We start from the raw sequence: 25,000 nt of genomic DNA, 5'->3' as shown, positions 1-25,000 counted from the left end.
CTTGCGGTGCGCGGTGTGCAGGGTGTTATTCACACTATACCAATACGTATAGGTGTGAGTGTCACATACTTACCATCATGTCTGAGACTGATTTTCCTCTCCAGCTCATGTGTACTAAATGTAAGGTACCAATAGCGGAGGGAGAGGGTAACGCGGAGGGGTTATGCCCCAGTGCCTGGCACTGTCACGGCCGATTATGGTCACGGTCCCGGTACAGGAACCTCCCTGGGCTTGTTTCGCTAAGGCGCTTACAACCCTTGTGGGCCAGCTAGCTCCGCCACCTGCGTTTACCCAGACGGGTTTGTCCCAGCAGTCAGTGGTGTCGTCACCCATGCGGGAGTTCCCGAGACAATTGATGGTACCCCACAGTCTCCCTGTCCCTTCCCAGGTTTCTCCGGAGCCTGCGTGGGTTAATACTCTTAACTACATCGGTTCAGCATTTGTCCGATGTTTTACAGGGGGAGTCTGTGTTGCGGCCTCATAACGGCCGGTGGCGTCTTTATCTGCTCCTTATGGGGATGACGATGAGACGTCAGATAATGGGGAGATTCTGGATCTATCTGACCAAGAACCTCTCCGTACCAAAGAGCCGGACGCTAAGTCCAAGGTGTATATCCCTGGTCTTATTCGAGCGGTCCGCTCGGCTTTAGTTATTGAGGATATTGATCCTTTGGTGGCCACATTCATATATGCCTTTTTAAGGATATTAAGGGTGAGGCTACGGTGTTCCCTCTTTCTGATCAATTAGTGGATCATTTAGAGGAGGCGTGGAAAAATCCAGGTAAACGGTTCAGCCCCAGAGACGCTTAGCCGTGGCTTATCCGTTTGCGGTCAATTATTTTTCTAAGCGGGAATCCCCTACGCAAGTGGATTCACATGTCACACGCCTAGTCAAAAGTGCCACATTGCCTATGCCTTCGATGTCATCCTTGAAGGATGTCACTGACCGCAAGGTGGAGATCTGCCTCAAAGCCGTTTATTCCCTTGCAGGGAAGCATCCAGACCGGCTCTGGCCGTGTGTTGGGTAGCCAGAGCTATGGAGCGCTGGGCGGATAATTTGGAGGCGTCTTTGGACTCTGACTGTTCGGCTGAACAGACCGAGTTGGTGGGCAATCTCCGAGACTCGGCCACTTACATTAATGAAGCGGCCTTAGCTATTTGTATGCTCACCTCTAGGATCTCCTCTGCAGCCGTGGCTGCTCGTCGCACCTTATGGTTGCGTTCTTGGAAAGCGGACGCGGATTCCAAAAAGGGATTAGAAGGTCTGGACAGGTACTATTTGGTCCAGATCTGGACAAAATTGTAGTTACGTTGGCAGCAGCAAAATCTGCATGTCTTCTGTCTGCTACGATTCTTTCTAGTGCTGGTGGGTCGTCCTTTTGGCCTCACAGGGCCCAAGGTAGGCCTAAAGTACAGTCCTGTCCACGGCAGGCTGGGGCCAAGAAATTGTCCAAGCCCAAGAATCAGGTCTGGAGTACCAGATGTCCGGCTCCTAGGTCAGATAACAAACCTGCGGCCTGACGGTCCAGGCCTCCTTTTGGGGGACCCCAAAGTGGGGGGCGCCTGCTTCAGTTCGCCCGGTGCTGGTCGCAGTGCATGTTCCAATTTCCCAGAGGGGCCTGGGTTTATATTCCATTCTATTTTTGGTGCAGAAACCCAATGGGTCTTACCGTTCAATACTAAACCTAAAGGCCCTCAGCAAGTCCTTGAGGGTGTCTCTGTTTCGGATGGAGACCCTGCGGTCCATTATTCTGGGGACTACATGGTGTCATTGGACATCCAGGACGCTTACCTGCATGTCCCTATTTTTTTGCGCCATCAGCAGTTCCTCAGATTGGCAATCTGCAACGAACATTTCCAGTTCCGGGCACTGCCTTTTGGCCTGGTGACTGCTCCACGGGTATTCACCAAGGTCATGGCGGTCATGGCGGCTCTCCTGCGGACGCAGGGAGTCCGACTGTTGCCTTATCTGGACGACCTCCTGTTGATAGCGGGGTCTCCAGAGTTTCTTTTACACCATCTGGATCTGACGATTGCGGTACTGCAACGTCACGGCTGGTTGACAAACTGGCAGAGGTCCACTCTCACCCCGTCTCAGAGGATCCTGCACCTCGGGGCCTTATTGGACTCCAGGCAGCAGTGGATCTTTGTGATGGAGGAAAAGATCCTTGCTTTGTAGTTGAGGGTGCGCAGTTGTCTGCAGTGTCGTCGAGTGTCGACACACTTGGCAAAGAGATTATTGGGCTCAATGGTGTCGGTATTCGACATGGTGGAGTACGCCCAATTTCACTCCAAACCTCTGCTGCTATTGATCCGGTCCAGATGGAATGGATTGCCTCAGTGTCTCAAGTCCCAGACGATGGGGCTCACTCCGGATGTTCGCCTGTCTCTAACCTGGTGTTTGCAGACGCCCGTTCTGGGTGGCGAACTGGGTCCTGTTAACAACGGACGCCAGTCTCCGGTGCTGGGGAGCTGTCACGGGTCCACACTTGTTTCAGGGCAGGTGGACTCGGGCGGTAGCGGAGCTTCCAATAAACATTCTGGAGCTCCATGCGGTGTCAAGAGCTCTCCAGCGGGCACAGCCGGTTCTCCAGGGTCACCCTGTGCAGGTCCCGTCGGACAACGCCACCACGGTGGCCTATTTAAACCAGCAAGGAGGAACCGGGAGAGTGGTCTTTATACCAGGACGTCTTTCGGAGTCTGGTGGACAAGTGGGGTCTTCCAGAGATAGACCTCATGGCGTCCCGGCACAACAACAAGTTGCCGGTGTACGGGTCTCGAACATGAGACGAAAAGGCGTCTCTGGTGTATGCCCTGTCCGTCTAGTAGATGTTCCAGTTTGCCTACCTTTTCCCTCCGTTTTCCCTTCTTCCGCGGGTATTACGGAAATTCAAATCAAGAAGGAGGTACGCTACTGTTGATAGCTTCCGAGTGGCCCAGACGGCACTGGTTCTCCGACCTCCAGAGTCTGTCAGTAGACGTTCCTCTGAGGTTACCATTACGACCGAATCTGCTGTCATAGGGTCCTTGTCTTCACCCGGACCTGACTCGGTGTGGCTGTTGAAACGGTCATGCTAAGGTCCAGAGGGTTTTTCTAGCTCCGTGGTGCAAACCATACTAAGAGCTTGTAAACCTTCCTCGGCAAGAATCTACCATCGTGTGTGGCATACTTTCTTCCGGTGATGTAGACCTAGAGGTTATTCCCTTAGGGAGTTCCGCCTGTCTAGGGTGTTGGCTTTCCTACAGGCTGGACTGGATCATGGGCTTCGCCTGGCTTCTCTGAAAGTGCAGGTGTCTGCCCTGTCAGTCTGGTTTCATCGTAGGATTGCTGCGCTCTCTGATGTGCACACCTTTATGCGAGGTGTTCTTCGCATTCAGCCACCTTTTGTTCCACCGGTGGCGCCTTGGAATTGGGCTGTGGTCCTGAGAGTTCTCTAGGGACCGCCGTTTGAACCACTGGACTCAGTGGACTTTAAATGGCTTACAGCTGAAACCATATTCCTTCTGGCCATTGCCTCGGCCAGACGGATGTCGGATTTAGGGGTTCTCTCTTGTAGACCCCCTTTTCTGAATTTTCATAGGAATAGGGCGGTGCTTCGCACTCGTCCGGGATTCCTTCCCGAAGTGGTATCCAGTTTTCACATCAATGAAGAAATTGTTGTGCCGGCTTTCAATTCACCTGGACTTTCAGTGGGTGACGCCACTTGGGATGTTGTGCGGGCATTGAGAATTTATGTTGATCGCACTTCTTCTTTTAGGAAGTCGGACGCCTTGTTTGTCCTCTATGGCTTCCGTAAAAAGGGTTGGCCTGCTTCAAAGTAGACTTTGGCAGGCTGGATTCGTATGGCAATTTCAGAAGCTTATCTTCATGAAGGTCTTCCAGTTCCCTCCTTGGTGAGGGCTCATTCCACTAGGTCTGTGGGTCCTTCGTTTGCAGCTAGACGTGGTGCCTCTGCAGTTCAGATCTGCAAGGCTGCTACGTAGTCTTCTGTCAATACCTTTGTGAGGTATTACGCTTTTGACATCTTTGCCTCTCAGGATGCTTCCTTCGGGCGGCGGATTCTCCTCTCAGCACAGGAGTGTCCCCACCCTTAAAGGATACTGCTTTGGGACATCCCCAAGGTATCCTGTGGATACCCTATGGACCCTGAAGTAGAAAATATGAGATATGGTAAGAACTTACCCTTGTTATCTCTATTTCTACGAAGTCCATAGGGTTCCACAGGACTCCCGCCCTGTCGCACCTGTACTGCAGATGGGCTTTATTCTGGTCACCGTTTTTTCCGTCTCCCTATGGTGAGAATGTGATTCTTGTGAGTGTCCAGATTTTTTTCTTCTCTCTCTCTTTCTTCTCCTCCTCCGGCCTATGGCTTGTGACGTAACTGAGATGCCTTGGCCCGGGGGCGGGGTATAGGAGAGGGACCCAGATGCATCCTGGGAGGCTGAAAACTTTAACTCTGTGGTGCCTGAAGACTGACGTCATCACCTATACCCCAAGGTATCCTGTGGAACCCTATGGACTTCGTAGAAATAGAGATAACAAGGGTAAGTTCTTACCATATCTCATATTTTTATTTATTTTTTTAAATCTGAATTTTATGTGATGGATCTGCACCAAATAGTCTAATTTAAACCGAGAAAAATATATGTAAAAAAGAATCTTTGTAAGTAAAATTCTGAAAATTGGCATGTGCATATTGTAATACTCCCCTTTGCTATGAAGCCCCTCAAAAGTTCTGGTGCAACCAATTACCTTACGAAGTCACATAATTAGTGAAATGAAGTCCACCCGTGTAAAATCTTTCACATGATCTGTCAGTATAAACACACATTTTCTGAAAGGCCCCAGAGGCTGCAACGCCACTAAGCAAGAGACATCACACCATGAAGACCAAGGATCTTTGATGATCCCCCGGAGCACCATCAAATCAATAATCATCAAATAGAAAGAACATGGTACCACAACAAACCTGTCAAGAGAGGGCCGCCCACCAAAACTCACAGACCGGGCAAGGAGAGCATTAATCAGAGAGGCAGCACAGAGACCAAAGGTAACCCTGAAGGAGCTGCAGAGTTCCACAGCAGAGACTGGTGTATCTGTGCATGTGACCACAATAAGCCGTACACTCCATAGAGCTGGGCTTTATGGAAGAGTGGCCAGAAAAAAGCCATTACTTAGTGATAAAAATAAGAAGTCCCGATTTGAGCTTGCCAAAAGGCATGTGGGTGGCTCCCCAAATGTATGGAGAAAGGTGCTATGGTCAGATGAGACTAAAATTGAACTTTTCGGCCACGAAGGAAAACTGTCTGGCGCAAACCCAGCACATCCCATCACCCCAAGAACAGCATTCCCACAGTGAAACATGGTGGTGGCAGCATCATGCTGTGGGGATGTTTTTCAGCAGCAGGGACTGGGAAACTGTTTCGAGTCGAGGGAAAGATGGATGGTGCTAAATACAGGGATATTCTTGAGCAAAACCTGTTTCAGTCTGCCTGTGATTTGAGACTGGGACGGAGGTTCACCTTCCAGCAGGACAATGACCCGAAGAATGACAATGACAGTACAATGACCTAAAGCAACACTCGAGTGGTTTAAGGGGAAACCTTTAAATGAGTTGGAATGGCCCAGTCAAAGCCCAGATCTCAATCCAATTGAGATTCTGTGGTCAGACTTGAAGATTGCTGTTCACAAGCGGAAACCATCCAACATGAAGGAGCTGGAGCAGTTTTGCCTTGAGGAATGGGCAAAAATCCCAGGGGCAAGATGTGGCAAGTTCATAGAGACTTATCCAAAGCGACTTGCATCTGTGTAATTGCCGCAAAAGGTGGCTCGACAAAGTACTGACTTTAGGGGAGTGAATAGTTATGCACATTGAAGTTTTTTGTTATGTTGTCCTAAATGTTGTTTGATTCACAATATAAAAAAAAAACACAACTTCACAGTTGTAGGCATGTTCTGTGAATGAAATGATGCACACCTTCAAACAATCCATTTTAATTCCAGATTGTGAGGCAACAAAACCTGACAAATCCAGGGGTGTGAATACTTTAATACTTAGAGAGAGAGAGAGAGAGAGAGAGAGAGAGAGAGAGATTGATTAGTATAGAAACCAGTAGAAAATACGCTTCTCCTGCGCTAGAATAGGGATTTACAATTATAACAATATAGTGTTACCAACTTGGCTGCACCTCCAGACAGATCCCCTGTCAAGGATGGATTCCAAAAATTCAATATGTAATTTTATATGGAACCACCATATTGGTCTGCCAAGAACCTTTACCCCAATAATAGAGCTAGACAAAGGATTAGTGTTGCCAATAGACCACTGGTGGTGGTCTATTATTAATTGAAGTAAGCTTTTTATGTATATGTCATTGTCTTTTACGTTTTAAGCAAAATAAATTTGCAACAATTTACACTAAAAGCTGTTATACTACTCTCTGGGTGCTTCTGGTGCAAGGGTCTCATTATAGGACCTGACTGTAAAAAGACCTACCATCTACTCTTTGAAGATACCATCCCCTCCATTCCACTACCCCAACGGGAGAACTCCAAAGTGTGGGGGTCAATTATATATAAAAGAGGTACCGGTACTGGACTCTTTAAGGATTAAAATTTCCAATTTTTTCATCTGTGGCACCTTCTGGACATTTTTTTTGTGTATGTGTGTGTATATATATATATATATATATATATATATATATATATATATATATATATATATAATGTTTACACACACACATTACCGGCACTCACTTGGAAGTTGAGCTTGTAGGTACTTGCTGGGGTGATTAGCCCCTCCATATTCAACAAAAAGAGGCACTCCCAGACCGACATTACTTCAAGAAAAAAGTGCTTTACTGTGCAACGTTTCGGGGGTTTCCTCTTCCTCCCGAGGGAGGGGGAAACCAGAAACGTTGCACAGTAAAAGCACTATTTTTTTTCTTGAATTAATGTCTGTCTGGGAGTGCCTCTTTTTGTTGAATATGTATGTATGTATGTATGTATGTATGTATGTTGAGTCTCCCATATCCAAATATTCAGAAAAACTGATTTTTTTTTTTTGGCATGACTGAGATAATTTAATATTTTTGATGGTTCAATGTACACAGACTTTGTTTAAGGCACATAATTATTAAATATATTGTATAAAATTACCTTCAGGCTGTTTGTATAAGGTGTATATGAAACATAAATGAATTTCATGTATGTACACAAACTTCCACAAACTTATTGAAAATATTGTATAAAATGACCTGCAGGCTGTGTGTGTGTGTGTGTGTGTGTGTGTGTGTGTGTATATATATATATATATATATATTTATTTATCATAAAAGCATTCTTTTTTTAGATTTTGGTCCCATATCTCATTATGGTATGCAAGTATTCCAAAATGCGAAATATTCCGATATCCAAAATACCCCTGGTCCCAAGCATTTTGTATATGGGAGACTCAACCTGTGTTGCAATGAACATTTATCTGGTTTCTGTATTTCGGTAATGGCTGTTGTCTCTTTACTATAATTTTTCATCTTTCAGGAGTATTAGTAAATGTCGCTGTCATTGTATGATCACCTTGTTATTCCCAGTGTACTTAATAATAATAATAATAGTAATGTTTTTATACACCTGTTGGTAATATTATGCATACATTCCTGTCAAATCTGCATAAACTGAGCTTTCATGTCATCACTTCAGTGTTCATTAAGAAGACCTAGGGCTATAAGGAAAAAAACAACGTGCTAACTACTGCAAATGATTGCAGATGTTATAAATTACTCTGAAGATCCATGACCATATAAAGTGTTTATTTATTTATTTTTTTATCTCTGTTAGATTACTGTAGGGGTACATTAGAATGTGTTTTGCTCATTTGGTTTGGCTACTTTTTTTTTTTTTTCTTGGTTAAGTGTTTTTTTTGTTTTTTTTCCATTGCATCCCAGTTGTATATTTATAAAATATGCATTTTTTAAATGCCTGAAAGGACTGGTACTCTCTAAGAAGTTTTTAGGTTTGGCTGTGATGTAAATATTAAGAGCGTTATATAAGAGTCTTGCTCTGCTTTCAACTACAGTTTACAAACTTTTTTTAAAATTTTTATTGTAAATACAACAGTATAACTATTAATAAGTATTCTTTTTAATAATAAACATTTGTTTTTGTTTTATTTGTAACCATTTCAACACCCTAGCATTCTTGTAGACTTAATACTGTTTTTTCATCTCTCCCACATTAGAGTCGGACTTAAGACTTGTAAACTGCATTGGTTCTTATAATGAGTTTGTGATCTGCTATCAACTATTGCTTTCCTTGACATTGGTGGACATGAGGACAGTGACTATCTTGATTATAAATGCCAGAATAAGGTATACCCAGTTTTTGTTAAACTTGTGTCCCATTCATAGAACTCCCCTTTCTAGCTTTCCTAGCTACTCAGGATGTATCAAATGCCTTGCATGTGGTAATATTTTATAAATGACAAGTGAGATGTAAATAACTAATGTTTGACCAGGAAATGCACTGCACTCACTATATAATTGTAAGAGCATAAACATGCAATATTCTGAAAATGGTTCACTGTCTCTTTTTGGATAAAATATTCGTACGGTTTCTTTTTGCTGCGTTAGAAGCTATCTTATAAATCACATTATGTGTTTATAGCGGGTGGGCAATAAGTGGCCCTCCAGCTGTTGTTGAACTATAAATCTCAGCATGCCTTGCAACAGTTTTAGCATGGCCAAATAGCAAAACTGTGGCAATGCATGCTGGGATGTGTAGTTCTACAACAGCTGGGCGTTCCTTATTGCCCACCCTTAGTTTATAAGATTTCTTGGTTTACAATTATGTATGCTTAATTCATATTTATTAAATTTTTGCAGTTGTCGGCAGGATGAATCATTCTTTAGAAAACTCTATTCCGTATGAAGACTATCTGAGAATGAAAGCCCAGACAATACCACCCCATCGTATGAAGGAGTTCCTAGATTCGCTCAGTACCAAGGGAACTGAAGAAATGCAGCAGTTTGTACATTCTCCAATTTCTGTATATCAGCAAAGGAATCATTACTTCTACATGGATGGCTCTGATGTGGCAGGTTCTTTGTTGGAGCTTGCTAGACCCATAGCTTCTCCTTTGCAACATTCTACTGTAAGCCCAGGTGTCCCTTTGGATCAGCATCACATCCCAGTTCATCATGTGCAATTACGACAAGGTCACAATGTTGATGTTCAGCAGGGCCAACAAAGTAAGACCCTCCAGCAACAGGTTGAAGAACAGTCTGTTTCTGATGGACAGAGTTCTAGCATTATTGGTACGGCTAGCTCTCAGGATAGACGTTCTTGCTCATCTGGATTATCTCAGCCGGTAAAAAAGCGAAAATTTGACTTGGCAATAGAGGACGGCTACGCTATAAACCACACATCTCTACAGAATGGTCCTGCTGCAGTGCTAGCACTGCCAGTGCAGAGCCAGCAACAAGCTTACATTCCTCTTCGCCAGGAGCTGCTAACTGTGGATAGTAGTCAGTTGTATGGTTTAGTACCTGCCAGTACTTCAACTGCAGGACAGTTACCTAATGTAGAATCTTGGGCAATATTTTCTGCACATGCTACTTGTCCTGAATCTCAAACTATAATTAACACTTCTGTACCTCAGGATAATTGTGGAATAGTTCAAATGGGGGAGATTCCAATGAACATTAGTAGCGTTAAACTAGAAGACAGCAAAGACAGCTTTGATGTGAAAAAGAATATCTCCGATAAAACGGGGCATGCTGCTGGCACATCTGGGTTTCCAATGCCATTATTAAACATGAATGGGAATATTCAAATTCCCTTGTCCATACAAACAGGGGGCCGTATGTACCAATCTCCAAAATACTGGGATCAACAAGTACAGGTAGATAATTATGTTAATTTGTGGATGCATTGTAGAGTTTTAAAATGTAACTACTGAACCATTTACTTTGAGATCTAGATCAAATAGAACAACTTTGTTAAAAGAAAACTGGCAAACCACACACAAACTGAACAGATATGGATGTAAAATGTTGTAATGATACAGCAAAATTGGCCAGGATTGGTTAGGTATACTAGAACAAAGCAGCGTGTACAGTATATATGCATATGATGTAGGAGAGAGAGAGTTGATATTCTATTATTTTACTTAAATCATACTCTTTAAGATCTGATATTTTATTCAAGTAAGTCCTAAGCCTCCTGCAATGTCTGTAAGGGTTAATTTTTACATGTAAGTGTAAATACAGCACTGGATAATGCATTTTTGACAAACACGTTAATCTGCTCTGAGACCATGGTAAAACATGATCTATTATTTGTGAATAGTAAAATGAAAACATCTGAATGTTAAAGTGCTGTATTTCAATTTCTCAACCTTTTGAATGACTTGTGAAGGTGGATATTTCAACACACACACACACACACACACACACACACACACACACACGCACGCACGCACGCATTTAGGTTGTAGGGTGTTTGCATTCCTTGGAACATGATTTTGGTGGTATGTACTGAAATGTTTGGCAGACCATTTATGGCAGTTAGGTAGCAAATTTTAAAAACCAATGGTATTTAGGTACTTTTCCTAGGACGGATAATAACCTGTAAAATGTTTATAATGATAGGAAATGTCTACATGACATGCTGGGAGGAGAATTACAAACCTATCTTTCTTCAGATTCAGGTTTTTGTATTATTATTTTTTTATTTGGCATTTTCCACAGCACATTATGTCTTTTATGGATCCTAACAGAAGGTGAATGACTGCTATGCAGATTAATGTTTGTTGTAATAATAATAATATAGTCTTCAATGTGTTTGCATTATTCGACTTATGTTTGGTTGGAGTTATAACTGTAAAAATGTAGCAAATATATTTTATTTATTTTTTTACCTATCTAGCCTCAAGCTGTACATTGTTCTCCATCTGAGCCACACCTGCGATTACAAAATAATGTGGATTTTCCTTGCACCCTTAAACCAGAAGAAGGAGCTTTGTTTTGGAAGACATGGGCACAGATTAAAAATGCAGAAATGCTGAAAGAAGCTGAAAACAAGTCAACATGGTTTGGAAGTATGGATGACAAAAAAATATACACGCAGATTTACTTAGTGATACTTAACTAGATTTTCAAATGCATGTAAAGTTTGTGTATCTAGATTGCATTGAAAGACTATTGTCTTTGTTTTAAGAACCCTTGTATTAGTGCTGCTGATAAAGAGATGCTTCACCTTTAATACAGCTGTAAAAAAAAAATCTTTTTTACAGGTTGTATACTTTATTTACTATAAAGTCCTTTTTTAGTGTTTAAATGACAGATTGCACCTTTTGTGTTCACGTATACTCTTATATTGTGTGGACTTAAAATTAAACTTAATTGCAGTGAAAGTCCCACAAACAATGTATTGAAATAGAAAAACAAAAGTGGACACAATTGGCGCTGTTTATCCTTCAAACTAGAAGTCTATAACATAAAGTTCCATCCCATAACTAAGGTAAATCTAAACACCAAGGTTGTGTGATATAGATATATATATACACACAACTTAGCGTTTATAATAAATTGAAATGTAATCTTTGTTCAATGCCAGTATTTACATTTTTATTTACAGGAAGAAAACCTTTAATTTTCAAAGAAGATGTTCTCTCAGTGCCAATAGCTGAATTGAATTATGGATTATGTTTGATTACCAAAGAAGCTAAAAAACATGATGGTAACCCGTATGATGCAGACATGTTGTTTTATTTGCTCCTTTGCATACAGAAGGTAAGCCTGCCTAGTTCCAAAGAATACAATAGCCCAGTGGTTCCCAAACTGCTCCGCAGCACCCTGTGGTGCCTCGGGACACTTATAGGGGTGCCTCAGGTTGGTGGTCCAGCACCAAATAATATTATTTATGGCCAATATAATGTAAATATGTGCACAAACAGAAGCACAAACCTGTCCACCACTATATAACCAAACCTAAGGATGACCAGTGAGCACACTTTACTTCACTGTACTTCACTGCATTTTTTTATGAATTTCTCAATAACAAATGTTTGGCTTAGGGGTGCAGTGAAAACAATGCTGATGCACTAGGGCGCAGTGATTCAAAAAAGTTTAGGAACCACTACAATAGCCAAAAGTATTACCCATCATATTTTGCCCTTATTTTTTTTTTTTTGTTACCCAATCTATTTTATTTGCCTTTGAGTAAACGTAGGCCATTCAAATGTCAGTTGGGCATGTTGCCAAGAACTACTGTAGTGCAACATCTTCCTGCTCTGTGGAATGCAAAGGAAAATCTATGATTGTGGGTGTAATTTTTCTGAACACCAGCAACTCGTGGCTTTTGCGAATTAAGCGGTCCACGTAGATAGAGGGGGGAAAAAAAAAAACATTCAGTAAGAATAATAATAAAAATTGTTAGAAAGTTGTAATGTTGCCTAATTCATAAACACAATATTAACTACTTTTAGTTCTAATGATAAATAGAGCACATCCTATGCTTACTATCTTAACACCGGTAGTTCCAATTTCATGCGAGGCTACATTTTAAAACAAGTTATCAGCTCATTTTATGTAAAAATGTTGCCTTTCTGAATTATTATGTTTTATATTGTTGCAATCTGGAAATCTGTTTATTCCTCCAGTTTCCTGTCCTTATTTGTTTGTTTTATATTAAGTAATGTACACAGCCAGTTGTAAAACGGAATTTGACATAACCGATAACTAGATAGAATGACCACCTCCTTTAAACAAGTTTGGTTGCATTTCGGAATGCGGCCGGGGATATTTGGCATTTTGTTTAGATAACTACTCTCTGTTTCTGTCATCTATATATTATAAATTTGCTATTTGTAATTTTATGAAGGCTAGATTGCAGGGTATATGACTACAAATTAGTGCTTGATTTGGTTACTGATAATGAGCCATAATATAATAAGCGTCTGCTGTGAGTTGGAGTAACCTGTATTTCCTTTTTTTTTTCTAGCATATGTTTGATAACAATAGGATTGATAACATGTTTGCTGATCTTTACTATTCAAAGTTCTTGGAAAAGCTTCATGAAGTGCTTAAGGAATGGTGTCCAAGAGTAAATCCTTTTGGTAGGGAGATTTCAAATGAACTTTTAGTACTTTCATTAAATTGTTTTGGTACCTAGTGATTTATCAGTGTATCTTTTCTACAGGTTACATCATTTCTAGTTGCATTTGTGAAGAAATGCTCTGGGACTGCAAGCAATTGGGTGCCCATTCACCAACCACTTTACTTTTTACCCTGATGTATTTCAACACTAAGTAAGAATATGTAGGACGTGTGTGCATGTTCATCATATTAGATCATTAAATAAAATACTATTAAATTGTGTTTACATTTAAATGTATATTGTAAGTCTGAGGTTACAGCGATAAAAAATAATTGTTTACAGGCAACTGAGATATTTACAGTTACAGATAAATTTTAAATTTAACATGACTTGGACATGGCACTTTTATCCACAAAATATATCCGTATATAGACTACCAACATTTAAAACATTTACTATGATCCCTAGGTCATAACTCCTTCATTCTTTAAAGTAATTTTTCAGGAAACTGTTACATACTGTAATACCTTCATCCACTGTTCTCTTCAATTAAATGCCAGGCATTCATACCTATTTCTTGTGTTCTTTTGGCCCTTCACACTATTTAATTTGTAGTGGAATCCTTTGTACTAGGAGACTGCTACCCATAAAAAAATAAATCCCATACAGTAGTTAATTAAAACACAATTTTTAACTTATAGAAGACCAGCTATTACTAGTACAATAGTAAAATTATTTAAAAACAGCTCATGTTATGAGTACAAGGTAATGCACTCAAAACATTGATTTAAGGTGATTTCAGGTAATTTGAATGAAGATATGAAAGTATTTTTGCAAACATCCAAAGGAGTAGTAGTCCAGAACTGTGACAGGTCCCAACAGTGTTTGTGGCACCGTTGTTTTTGGACTTAGAGTGCCCAAAAAAAACAATTTAAGTAATGTGCGCCCGATTGGAGCAATTCAATTGATGCTTCAATCGGGTGCACGTACTGCAGGCGCCCACATTTCTGGTCTGCAGCCTCCTGAGGTGGCGAGTAGAAATGTGTAAGAAGTATGGCTTATGGGTGCCAAAACCTTGATACATGCGCTCAACTGGGAAAATATTAGCATAGTGCACAACGCTCAATCAGACTCGATATGTTGATTCAATTCAGTTAATTATTAGGGGCATCATCTGTATATGCCATTGCTGAGATGCTGCATAGTGCATATTAATCTCAGTATGCAGCTTAGTTTCTTATTGGTTGCGGTACTATTAAACTTAAACTGCACAATGTGCCTGCATCACATGGGTCTAGCATGTGTAACGCATAATTTCCGATGTGTTATTTGAAAAGTTATTTTGCCCAGTGGTCTAATATGGCTCGCATTCCAAAGCATAGTGAGACACGAGCCATGCATCAGAGCTACTCACTGAGCATGCTGTGCAAGATTATGTAGAACACATCCAAAATGCAACTAATATAGCAGAATATATAGTAAATCTCTTGAAACATATTATGCAGATAAGGGGAAAGGAAAACCATATCACTGAATTTCATAAACGTGCATAATTCATGCGTATGTGTCATACCTAAGGTGACATGCATATAGAACTCGCAAGTCTCAATGCTTAAAGTTAAGTTAATATGCCCTGTAGTTAGAAATCTAACTTCCCAAAGTATATCAAGGCACACGGGAGTGCATGGACTTTCACTGCACACACTGCAAGTCCATGCAAAATTATATAGAACACATACTTAAAACGCAAATATAGTATGAGAGATGGTAAATCTCATAAACAGCTGGCAGATATGTTTGCATACATTTCTGCCATTCATTTATATTTAATTCAGTCACATGAGCTAGTTCTTCTCACCCCTTATCTGTATAAAATGTTTGTGAATTACTATATATAATAATGATATTTTAGAAGGCATGGAGTATTTCAAAATTTGAAATTTTCCCGTGAATTAAGCAGTTTTCATCCACTTTCTGTTCAAGAAGAATGCCCTACATTGATTTTTATTACCAAGAATTTTTCACCTTTGCCACTTATGAGAAACTAGCTGGGATACCCGGCTTTGCCCAGGTTGAAGACTGGACCCTGAAGTACACCTGCAACCTTTATTTTTTTTACATTATCCTCGTCTATAACCTGGATAACGAGGCAAATTAGGAGTGACAGTGCAGGCAGACGTATTCTCATACCGTTTGGAATGGGGTATATCAGGAGCAGACTGACTTACAGTACAGAAATCGGTATTGCTTCCAAAATCACTTGAGTTTCATAAATCACTGCAGGACAGAGGGTTGATTCAGCTGTGGACGGATATGCTATCACAGCTGCGATAGCTGAAATATAGTAATGCAGCAGGTGGACTATAGTAATACGTCCAAGGACACTGCATTGGATCATCTGCGATCCCTTTGGTCAGCTGAATGACCATTGGGTAACTCAAGCAGGCTGTCACAGATGAGTAAATGAGGCCAAAAATCTCCATCAGCTGACGGAGACCCTGGCCTCTCCACTCACCCTCCCAGTGGTGGCGATATACTTCTGTTTTGGGAAACTGAGGCCGTTGCCGCCTCCTCCTCGCCCAGAAACATCAGCAGACTGTCAATCACTGACAGTCTGCTGCCGGACTGTATGCTGATAATTGGGAATCTGCATGAACCCATCACTGTGTCTGCAGTTGTATCACCCCCAGAAATCACTTTGCAGATCAACATTGAAGACCATGTCTAGCAGGGCTACCATCAATGGGGGAATGTTAGGACTGGAGTCCCGTTCCTGGACACAAGGGGGCCCGCCCACAGTTGCACTGTGTAGCTGCGACCAATCTCCCCTGCAGTTGTAATCTCTGTGTGCTAAACTTTGCCAGGGTCAAAGATCCTGAATTGATTATGCTGTCTGCCACAGTCTGAATGTATTGAGTGCTGAGCTGCTCATGGGCCTGCCGACCACTCTGTTAAGACCCCCGCGGGCGGCTGCTGTAAGATGAGACAGTGACATTAAGCTGGGTACACACTGACAGATATATCTGTCCAATCTGTCTGGTGGGAAGGAAAATCTGGTAATGTTTGGGAGAGCAAATACCAATAGAAATTTGCTCCAAATTTGCTCCAAAACCCTGGAAGACAGACCAGATTTTCCTTTCCACCAGACAGATTGGACAGATATATCTGTCAGTGTGATCCCAGCTCAAGCAGTGTGCATCATTAGCATTTTACCTGAAGTTTATCATGCAAACGCAGAGGGCTGACCAACTCCGTATTTCATGTATATGGCTGTTGGAAAAGTGAAAACAAACACTGCACTTTGGAAGAGATGAGTGTGACAGTGTGTGTATGAAGCCAGTCAGTTTACAACTGCTGTAAATGTAACAGCCAATTATTTACTTTGGGAGGAAGTGATTGCTAATGATGATTTTCATTTGCTTCTCTTCTTTCTTTCTCAGGTACTTTGTCTTGAAAACTGTAGAACAACACTCACAGTTGGCTTTCTCCAAGATTACAAAGCAGACCCGGAAAAACCCAGGAATAGGAAAAGATAAAAACTGTACAATACGCTTTCTACGGCTCTATGGTCAAGTTCAAAGCGGCTTAAAAGGTACAAAACTTGAAATGGTGATAGGTTAAAGACCAAGCTAACTTGTATGTGTCAGATGTCCTACATTCATAACCCCCCCCCCCCCAAAAAAAAAAGACAATCTCATTGACCAACTAAATTCCCTGGTACAGTTACCGTCAACTAAAAGGAGGGCTGATACCTTTGCTACAGAATGTCTGACAGATTAGTGTCCTGATTAAGTGCATTCAAGATTGTACCCTACTGTGTTTTTGCCAAAGTGGCGTTTGCAATTAAACTTTTGAGTTCAGGATGGTGTATATCTGCAAACCATGCACCAAACACTGTTTCTTTTGGCTGATATGAGAATAATACTACTAGCCCCTGTTTGAAGTGAAAAACTGCAACAAAACTTAAATTCAAAAAAGTGAACTGTGTGAAAGATTACCTTGGTTTTATGGAGACTTACTGAAGATTTGCCAACTCATAGACCTTCCTAACTGGAAGAATAGTAGAAAAATTACCCTCTAGTTCAGGGGTTCCCAACCACTGTCCTCAAGGCACACTAACAGTCCAGGTTTTGAGGATAGCCATACTGGAGCACAAGTGACTTAATTAGTACCTCAGTTATTTTGATTTAACCATCTGTGCTCAAGCCTGGATATCACCAAAACCAGAACTGTTAATATGCCTTGAGGACCGAGGTTGGGAATCACTCTCTAGTTGAACGACACAAGGGAGCAAAATTAAGAGCTTAATTTTGGTTGAGAACTCAGAGATGGAGTATCCTAATGTCTCAAGCAAGACTGGCATTAAAATATTACACTAAGAGCAGAAGCCTGCACCTTTAATAGAATACAGAGAAAGGCTTTTTTTTTTTTTTTTTCTTCAGTAACCTCTCAGGCAAAAGACACAAAAGAATGATGGGGGCTTGCACTGCATGGTCTCAATAACTGAGTCCATAAGGCTCCTGCACTTCAAGTCATGCTTTCAAGTGCCATACAGTTAATGCTAGCTGCCTCTATAAAATATTTGGCCATGAAACAGAGGAAGCAAAGTTTTTCTGATTGAATAGAGCCACTTGGGGACCATGATCAATGCCTTCTTCTCTCCATCTTGATGAGGTCCTGATGAATCAGCATAGTTTGGGTAATTAGGTAGCCTAGCTATTGCTGCCACAGAACCAGCATCACGTCAGTGAGGCATACCTGTGCAGTCTGGTACTGTCAATGAGTATCTTATAATTTTTTGTTGAAGAGGGGACAGACAGGTTAGAACATCGGCTGAGCAGACACTCGTACCTTGGACACAAAAATACTGAAATTGACTTCCAATCCCAGGTAACTGATGTCCGTAGTGACTCTCTGTCACATAATAACTAAGAAGTGTCTCTCCACCATCAGGGGAGAGAGATCCTTAAACCACGAGGAAGCAACCAACATGTAAGAAAGCCAGATGAGACTTGCAAGATGACTGGGTACCTGTCTGAACAAAAAACGTATAGTTTGAATAAGAGCATTAGATGCTGCAAGTGTGCTGCTTTCATGGCTTAGGTTAAGGTCCCCACTGAAGGGTATATTAGGAGAATGTTGATGCCCAGAAACACCTTGGAGGTTTACAAGGAGTCACTGTTTGGCCTTATATATTATCCAGCCAAGCAACTCTAGGTACTGGATAGTAAGCTGGAGATGGTAAATTGCCAACTTCCTAGATCATCAGGATTATGTCATAGTACAGAACAATAGGAAGCACTGGTCGTTGCTAGCAACTTTCTTATCCAACCATAATCCTATAATCCCCCATATATATGGATATGATGGTGAAGGTTGGTTTACTTGATATACAGATGCAAATCTTCTATAATTCACACATTTTCAATGTTTCATTTGGTAAGTCTAATAGATCACTAATGGTGCATACACACGGTCAGATTTTTCCTTCAGATATGAACGATAACGATTTAAAAATCGTTCAGTCGTTCATATCTGAAGGAAAATCTGACATATCTGACATGCCTGAACGATGGACGATCAACGATGCGCGTTCCCGTTTGTCAGGTAACGATATCTGACATCTGATGGGTTTGCAGTCAGACTTGGACGATTCCATTCATTTTAATGCAGTCAAAAATCGTTCAATCGTTCAAATCGTTCAAAACTTTGGTAAAATCGTTCAGTCGTTCATCTGACAAATCTGACAAGTCTGACAAATCTGACCGTGTGTACGCTCCATAAAGCTGCATACACACGTAAAGATTTTCTGTCCAACGATCCAACTAGTTGATTGGTTGGAATGAAAATCTGGTGAGGTATGAAAGCAAATGACGATCAGCAATTTGCTCCCAAACGCCGGAAAATGGACAAAAACTGTTGTTTGAACAAATTGTTTAGATCAAACATTTAACAAACTTGTCTGACCGACCATTTTCATCTGTTTTCTGGCATTTAGGAGCAAATTGCTGATCGTCAGTTACTCCCATACGTTACCAGATTTTCATTCCAACCAATCAACTAGTTGGATGGTTGGACAGAAAATCTTTGTGTGTACCCAGCCTAATGCTTCTATCAAGCATTTTTTTTTTTTTAAGTGTTATGTAACAACATAAAATGTCCCATTTAATGCAGCTCTATATTTTATTTTCACTGAAGTATTTTTTTAAAACCTGCGAACTCTAAATCAACAATGTTTCTCTTATTGGAAGTTTAGATCCGTTCCCAAACTCTGCCTTTACAGTCCAGATTTTAATGATGTACACGTTTTAGTCCAGAGGTTAAATCAAATTGACTGAGGTACTGACTAAGTCACCTGTGCTCAAGAATGGATCTCCTTAAATGTAGACTGTAATGGTGGAGTTTCAGAACCTCTGCATTAGACACATGTAGTACTAATAAATATTTTTAGATTCTGGAAGAGTTTCTGTCTCAATATTAGTCTTGATTTTTTTTTTGTAACTTAGTTTGCCTTAGCAGTCTCTTCTCTCTGTGGTTGATATGTGTCCCCAAGTAAACAAAGAAATGCTCATTTTATCTGTTCCATGCCTGTTGAATATATATTGCATGAAATGAAAGAGGGCAATATTCAGGTTTTTAGCGTGTTGCATTTTGTTACATCAAGTCCAAAATGGGGAATAATTGTTAAATGTGGTGGTCACACTGCACTTAGACAAGAAATTAGCTAAGCGGCTATGCTGTCTAAAGAAGTTTCTCAACTGTGATCTAACAGTAACTGAAGCAGCTGTAGGAAGATATGCTGGGTGCAGTGTAAGTTGATGTGTCCTGCCTCCTATTCATATAGGGTTGTTAAATGTACACTCTTTTTCAAATCTATGTTTTAACATATACATTACTAACAATCTAGTTCTTGCCAAATTACACACACGTTTTTTCTTTCATTAATTATTCAGCAAAAAGTAAGCCAGCAAAGTCATGTGTGAAATGTATGTACATCCCATGATTCAATAGCAATTGGAGCCTCCTTTAAGTAGCAATAACTTGACCTATTTTCTGTTTACGTCTTATGTAGTATTTGATGTATTTTGTCCCTGCTGCATACAACATCAGTTAATTAACATGTCTGCTTATGAACAGCTGTCTTAAGGTTCCACTTCGGCAGGTTGAGGTCTGGAATTTGACTTGCCTATTCCATATCCTTGATACTTTTTTGGGTGTTCATTTGTAGATTTGCTCGTGTGCTTAAGATCATTGTTGCGTTGCTTGATTTAGTGGTTGCGAGGCTGCAAAAAAAAGCCCTAATTAATACCCTAATGAAGCTGATTAGCATCATAATTGGCGAATTCTGTAGAGCTCTACTTACCAGTATTTGTTTTTCTTTGCTAGCTAAATTGTTAATACATCTCGAGAGAGAAATAGTTGGTATGGTAGCATTTAATTTAGATCAATGGGAACGTATTTATAAAACTGTGATTTTTACTGACACAATTACAGAGGGAAAAATTGCCATTGTGACACTGCTCCGATTTTCTTACTCCTAGTTATGTCTTTATGTTGAATCTTCATGCACAGAAGGTAGCAGTGACTGGTCCACACATTATCATGGAGAGAGCAGGCTTGTCCTGAACCACCCTGTAATCCACCAGTAGCGTAGTGTATATGCTGGATATTTGCTACATTCATGTGTCACTGTCTTTTTTGCTTATCTTGAACTCTGGTATGCAATTTACAAACTTTTTGACTAGCTTCAATTAATTAGGCTCATTATGTATGAACCTTATGTTTATTTTTTTAATATAGTGTGTTCTTGCACACAATTTACTCAGCATTCATGTAAATAGAAGAATGCTGGAGAGATGAAACTTATTATGAAGATAAGTCCACTGTAAATTCCCTGCTTCTGTTTCCAGTAACTGAAGAAACGTATGTGGAGCAGCTTGAGAACCCAGATAACCCACTACAGTGTCCAATCAAGTTATATGATTTCTATCGCTTTAAATGGTAAGTTTGGAACAAATATTTTCCCAAAAGTCTGTGCTAAGCAAAGTGAGGAAAAAGCACAATTGTTTCTACAGTTTTTGAATTGTTGCATGTTTTAATGTGTTTTTTTTTTTTTTTTAGCTGTACAATGTTGGATTACATTAACCGTGCTCTTCTTTATTTTTTTTTTGCTTAGGTAACCCTTGCTGATAATTTGAGTTTGGACTTGAATATGTTGTGCATTGTTATTCTATCTTGAGTGTTTTATTTTCTTCATGTAATATGAGGATTATGTTGTGACATTGAGCTTATTTTCCATAATTAAGTGACCACAAAATCCAAAATGAAAATTTCCAGATATAATCTTTGAAGATAAAATACCTTGACCAGTATTAACCTGACATCCCCCTACATTTCTATTAAAAAGCAAAGTTTGAACTGGTAAAGTTACTCTTCTATTAGAACAGTGTCCTAAATGAATGTTGCGGATTAAAATAAATGTAATTTCAAAATGATTGTAGTCATTTTAGCACACCACATGCTTAGGCTGATCCATAGACAAGGACTATCAACACAGTGCGTTTATTCAAAGCAGGTCTACCAAGCAGTCAGGTGCTCTCTATCTACTGCAATAGATAAGCATTATCCTCCTAACAAGTCATCCTGTTTCAGTGAACTAAATGAGAGCAAGAATGAGAGACCATAACTGATTTACTTAGATAAGTATATACTCGCCAATTATTTCATAGATATTAATCAGTTCCTGAATAAGTAGCGCTTTAAATCTAGCACTAAGAATCTGAACTCCACCTTTACATCATGGCAGCTTGGTGGGATATTCCGTTTACTCAGTGACCAAAGGCATATTTTTATTTGCTTACTCTACAACCACAGTCTGGATGCTTGAAGCAGTAACAGTAGGACTGCTGCCTGTATCTCCTTCTGCCAACCATTTGCACTACACATAATGCAGGAGCTTCGAGTGATTCTGTAGCGCTCATCATCTTTTTGTGCGACTTTAACTTCAAATTTCTTATTTAATAGGTAGCACAAGCCGCTTTTGCTGATTAAAATAATATGCAGTGGATGTATCTGCATGCAAAACGCTACGTTAGTGTTACAGCCACTAACAATGTAACGTAGCATTTCGCATGCAGATACAAACGCAGTTGCACACAGAACAGAGGCATGCTGCATTTCATTTTAATCAGCAGAAGCTGCTTGTGCTACCTAAAATGCATTTGAAGGTCAAAAGTCACACAATAAGATGCTCAGCGCTACCAAGTCATGCCATGGCATGGCTCGACTAGAAGGGCTGTTTAACGCGCAAGGAAGTAAGATGTATGATTATACATCTGTAAATGTGCATTTTATGCTGCAATCTTCTCATATCAGTTTCTTTGTAATTCGTACAATATTTCATTGGTTGCTGTACACTTGTGTACTAAGTAATTGTTTAAATGAATACATTCACCTGTCTGAGAGAAGTCCTACAGTTGGTCAGCGCATTTCCAAACAGAATGACTAAAGAATATACAGTACATAGTAAATTTGGTGCTTTGCGATTGGGAAGGGATATAAGAAGATTCCAAAGAATTATCTGCCATTGCACTGTCAAGCCAGTGAAATTTGTCTAGAGCAGGTTGTCCTCCAAAGCTATGCGCCTGCAACAAAGGAACTTACGTAGCCACCAATAAACCCATGGCAACTGTGATAGTTTTTATGGAAGGGAGAGAAGAAACTGTCCATATGACAATAGTCTACACATCTCACAAACCTATAACTTATGGGAGAGGGAATATACAAAATTAATATAATAGTCACTTAGTTTGCCAGAAAATGTGGGAAACCCACATGCCAAACAGAGGTAGATTGCTTTGCTCTGAAATAGATTGATAAAAAAAAATTAAATTTTTTTTTTTTTTTTTTTTTTAATTCTGCGCACAATGTCAAATTTGTTTTTGACAATAGACATCCTCTGAATTTGGAATTTATTTACAAGTTCTTAGCATCCACTGAATTTACTTGGTTTATATTGTTGCATTTTCTAACTGGATTTTCTTTCATTCTTTTCACCAAAGTCGTCCTCTGAGTTAATTTTTGTTTAATATGGTTTTATTTATTTATTTTAGTCCTCAGGGGGCCCGAGGACCCACAGATGCCTTCTATTTGGTACCTGAACCAGTGGTTGCACCGAATAGCCCCATCTGGTACTCTGGGCAGCCTGTAAATGAAGAGGTGATGGAGCAGATGTTGACTCGTATATTACTGGTTAAAGAGGTCCAGGAAGCACATGCTTCATCCCGCATTTCTGCCTACTAATCACTTGCTTGTAAATCCATATTTTCAACTATTTGTATATACAGTTTATTTGTAAAGCATGAGAAAACTGTAGAATCGTTCCCTTACTGTACTTTATTCCACAGGAAAAGCTAATTGCTTTGAGTGTACAAAGCATTTACCGACCACAATCTATGTTGATATGTTTGCAATGTACAAAATGCACATTTTTCAGATTCAACGTTTGTTTTTGATATAATTTATGCTGACACTACATTGAGCACTATTTAACGCTGTATATACATGTTACTGAAATCTCCACTCCAAATGACTCACACTTATGTAAATATGTTGCTTTATTTGTTTTTCTTTGCTCATATAAACAAATGCATATAAGGTCAGTTCTTAAGTCTTTATGATTCAGAAATATGTACCATGTGAAAGACTGTACGTATGGAAATCATTGTTCGTTTGTAACAAGCGCTTAGCAATTTTTATAATTTATTAATCTGTTTAGTGCAATGCAGCCATAATCATGTTCTTAATGAAACATGCTGAAATTATGGAATCGTACTGTTTTTTTCCTTTTATATAAGGAGAATGCTTCCATGACTGGCTTACTTGCAGAGCAACAGAATTTCCATGGAAATGCTCCAATCTTTGCAAGAATACTGACATTACAGCCCTTCTGAATAATGTCTTTCTAATTGTAATAGAGAGATGAAACCACATCACGTTTATTTTACTTTCCTTTTCTGTTATTTTGAAAGCAAGTGTAAACTGGGTTCATGGGAAGCTTCAACATTGTTGGATTTTTTCTTCCAGCTTTTGTGTTTGATGTTGTGGGTGTAATTTGTGCCTAAGTAAAATGTCACTACAGATTTGACACTTTATTGGTTAACACCTACTTTTGTGTTTGCACAGAAGGATTGCACATCATGCTGAGAATAAAACTATACAACCTTACCTCAAAAATCCAGTCATGCCGTGCCTTAACACAATCCAGGCACTTGGATTTCTTTCAGTGGTGACTGTAATGTAAATTTTGATTACTTGTGTTTTTAGTAAGTTCACTTTTACAGGGAGATTTGTATATTTTCACAGAAGATTTAAAATGGAAATCACTAATAGAAAAAAAATGAGTTTGTTATTTCTGATGTATGCTAGATTTCTGGTATCTTTGTTATTTAATACAGATTGAGCACTAATTTTGATTTGAAATAAAATTGCAATTGAATGTATTATGTTGGCTGTAGAAACCTATTTTAATATAGTTCAGTTTATTGTGATTTCTTGCTAGGATACCCTGATGCCTTGTTGCCAGAATGAAACATTTTAGAATTGTTTTATCTATTGGTGCATCAACTAGGGATACCAGCTGTTTACTGGACTTTAGCTGCGATCAGCCCTAGCCAACCAGATGATACTTTCTTATTTTGCTGTGCGCTGATAACTCAATATACTAAAGAGAAATCCAAAATAAGTATTTTATTTGCATTATCTGGCAACAACTGCATGCCTTCTTTTTAGATAATTATTTGAAAACAGGTGAATATATTATTATTGTTACCTCAGTCTGTCATGGACTAGTGGTACTTGGTAGAAAATACACTATAATTTCATATGCAAGGAACAGAGGAAAAC

General features: G+C 39.9%; 1 protein-coding gene across 2 annotated transcripts in view; it reads left to right on the top strand.

The window, feature by feature from the left end:
• LOC148537952 (transcriptional regulator QRICH1-like) overlaps positions 1-24,331 on the top strand; it is a 44,920-nt gene extending 20,589 nt beyond the window's left edge. For both annotated transcript variants that reach the window (XM_088457617.1, XM_088457618.1), the window contains exons 2-10: positions 8,238-8,367; positions 8,881-9,899; positions 10,925-11,096; positions 11,636-11,790; positions 13,001-13,115; positions 13,199-13,307; positions 16,537-16,688; positions 21,007-21,097; positions 23,209-24,331. In XM_088457617.1, the coding sequence (XP_088313743.1) occupies positions 8,892-9,899; positions 10,925-11,096; positions 11,636-11,790; positions 13,001-13,115; positions 13,199-13,307; positions 16,537-16,688; positions 21,007-21,097; positions 23,209-23,398 (1,992 nt within the window). In that variant the 5' untranslated portion in view covers positions 8,238-8,367; positions 8,881-8,891 and the 3' untranslated portion in view covers positions 23,399-24,331. The remainder of the gene's footprint in view (positions 1-8,237; positions 8,368-8,880; positions 9,900-10,924; positions 11,097-11,635; positions 11,791-13,000; positions 13,116-13,198; positions 13,308-16,536; positions 16,689-21,006; positions 21,098-23,208) is intronic.
• Positions 24,332-25,000: the final 669 nt, after the last annotated feature.

Source organism: Taudactylus pleione, unplaced genomic scaffold, assembly GCF_031769625.1.
Source record: "Taudactylus pleione unplaced genomic scaffold, aTauple2 ptg000041l, whole genome shotgun sequence".
NCBI classification, from domain to species: Eukaryota; Metazoa; Chordata; class Amphibia; order Anura; family Myobatrachidae; genus Taudactylus; species Taudactylus pleione.
Note: the sequence above shows the minus strand (reverse complement) of the source record. Positions and strands in the feature narration are given on the sequence as shown.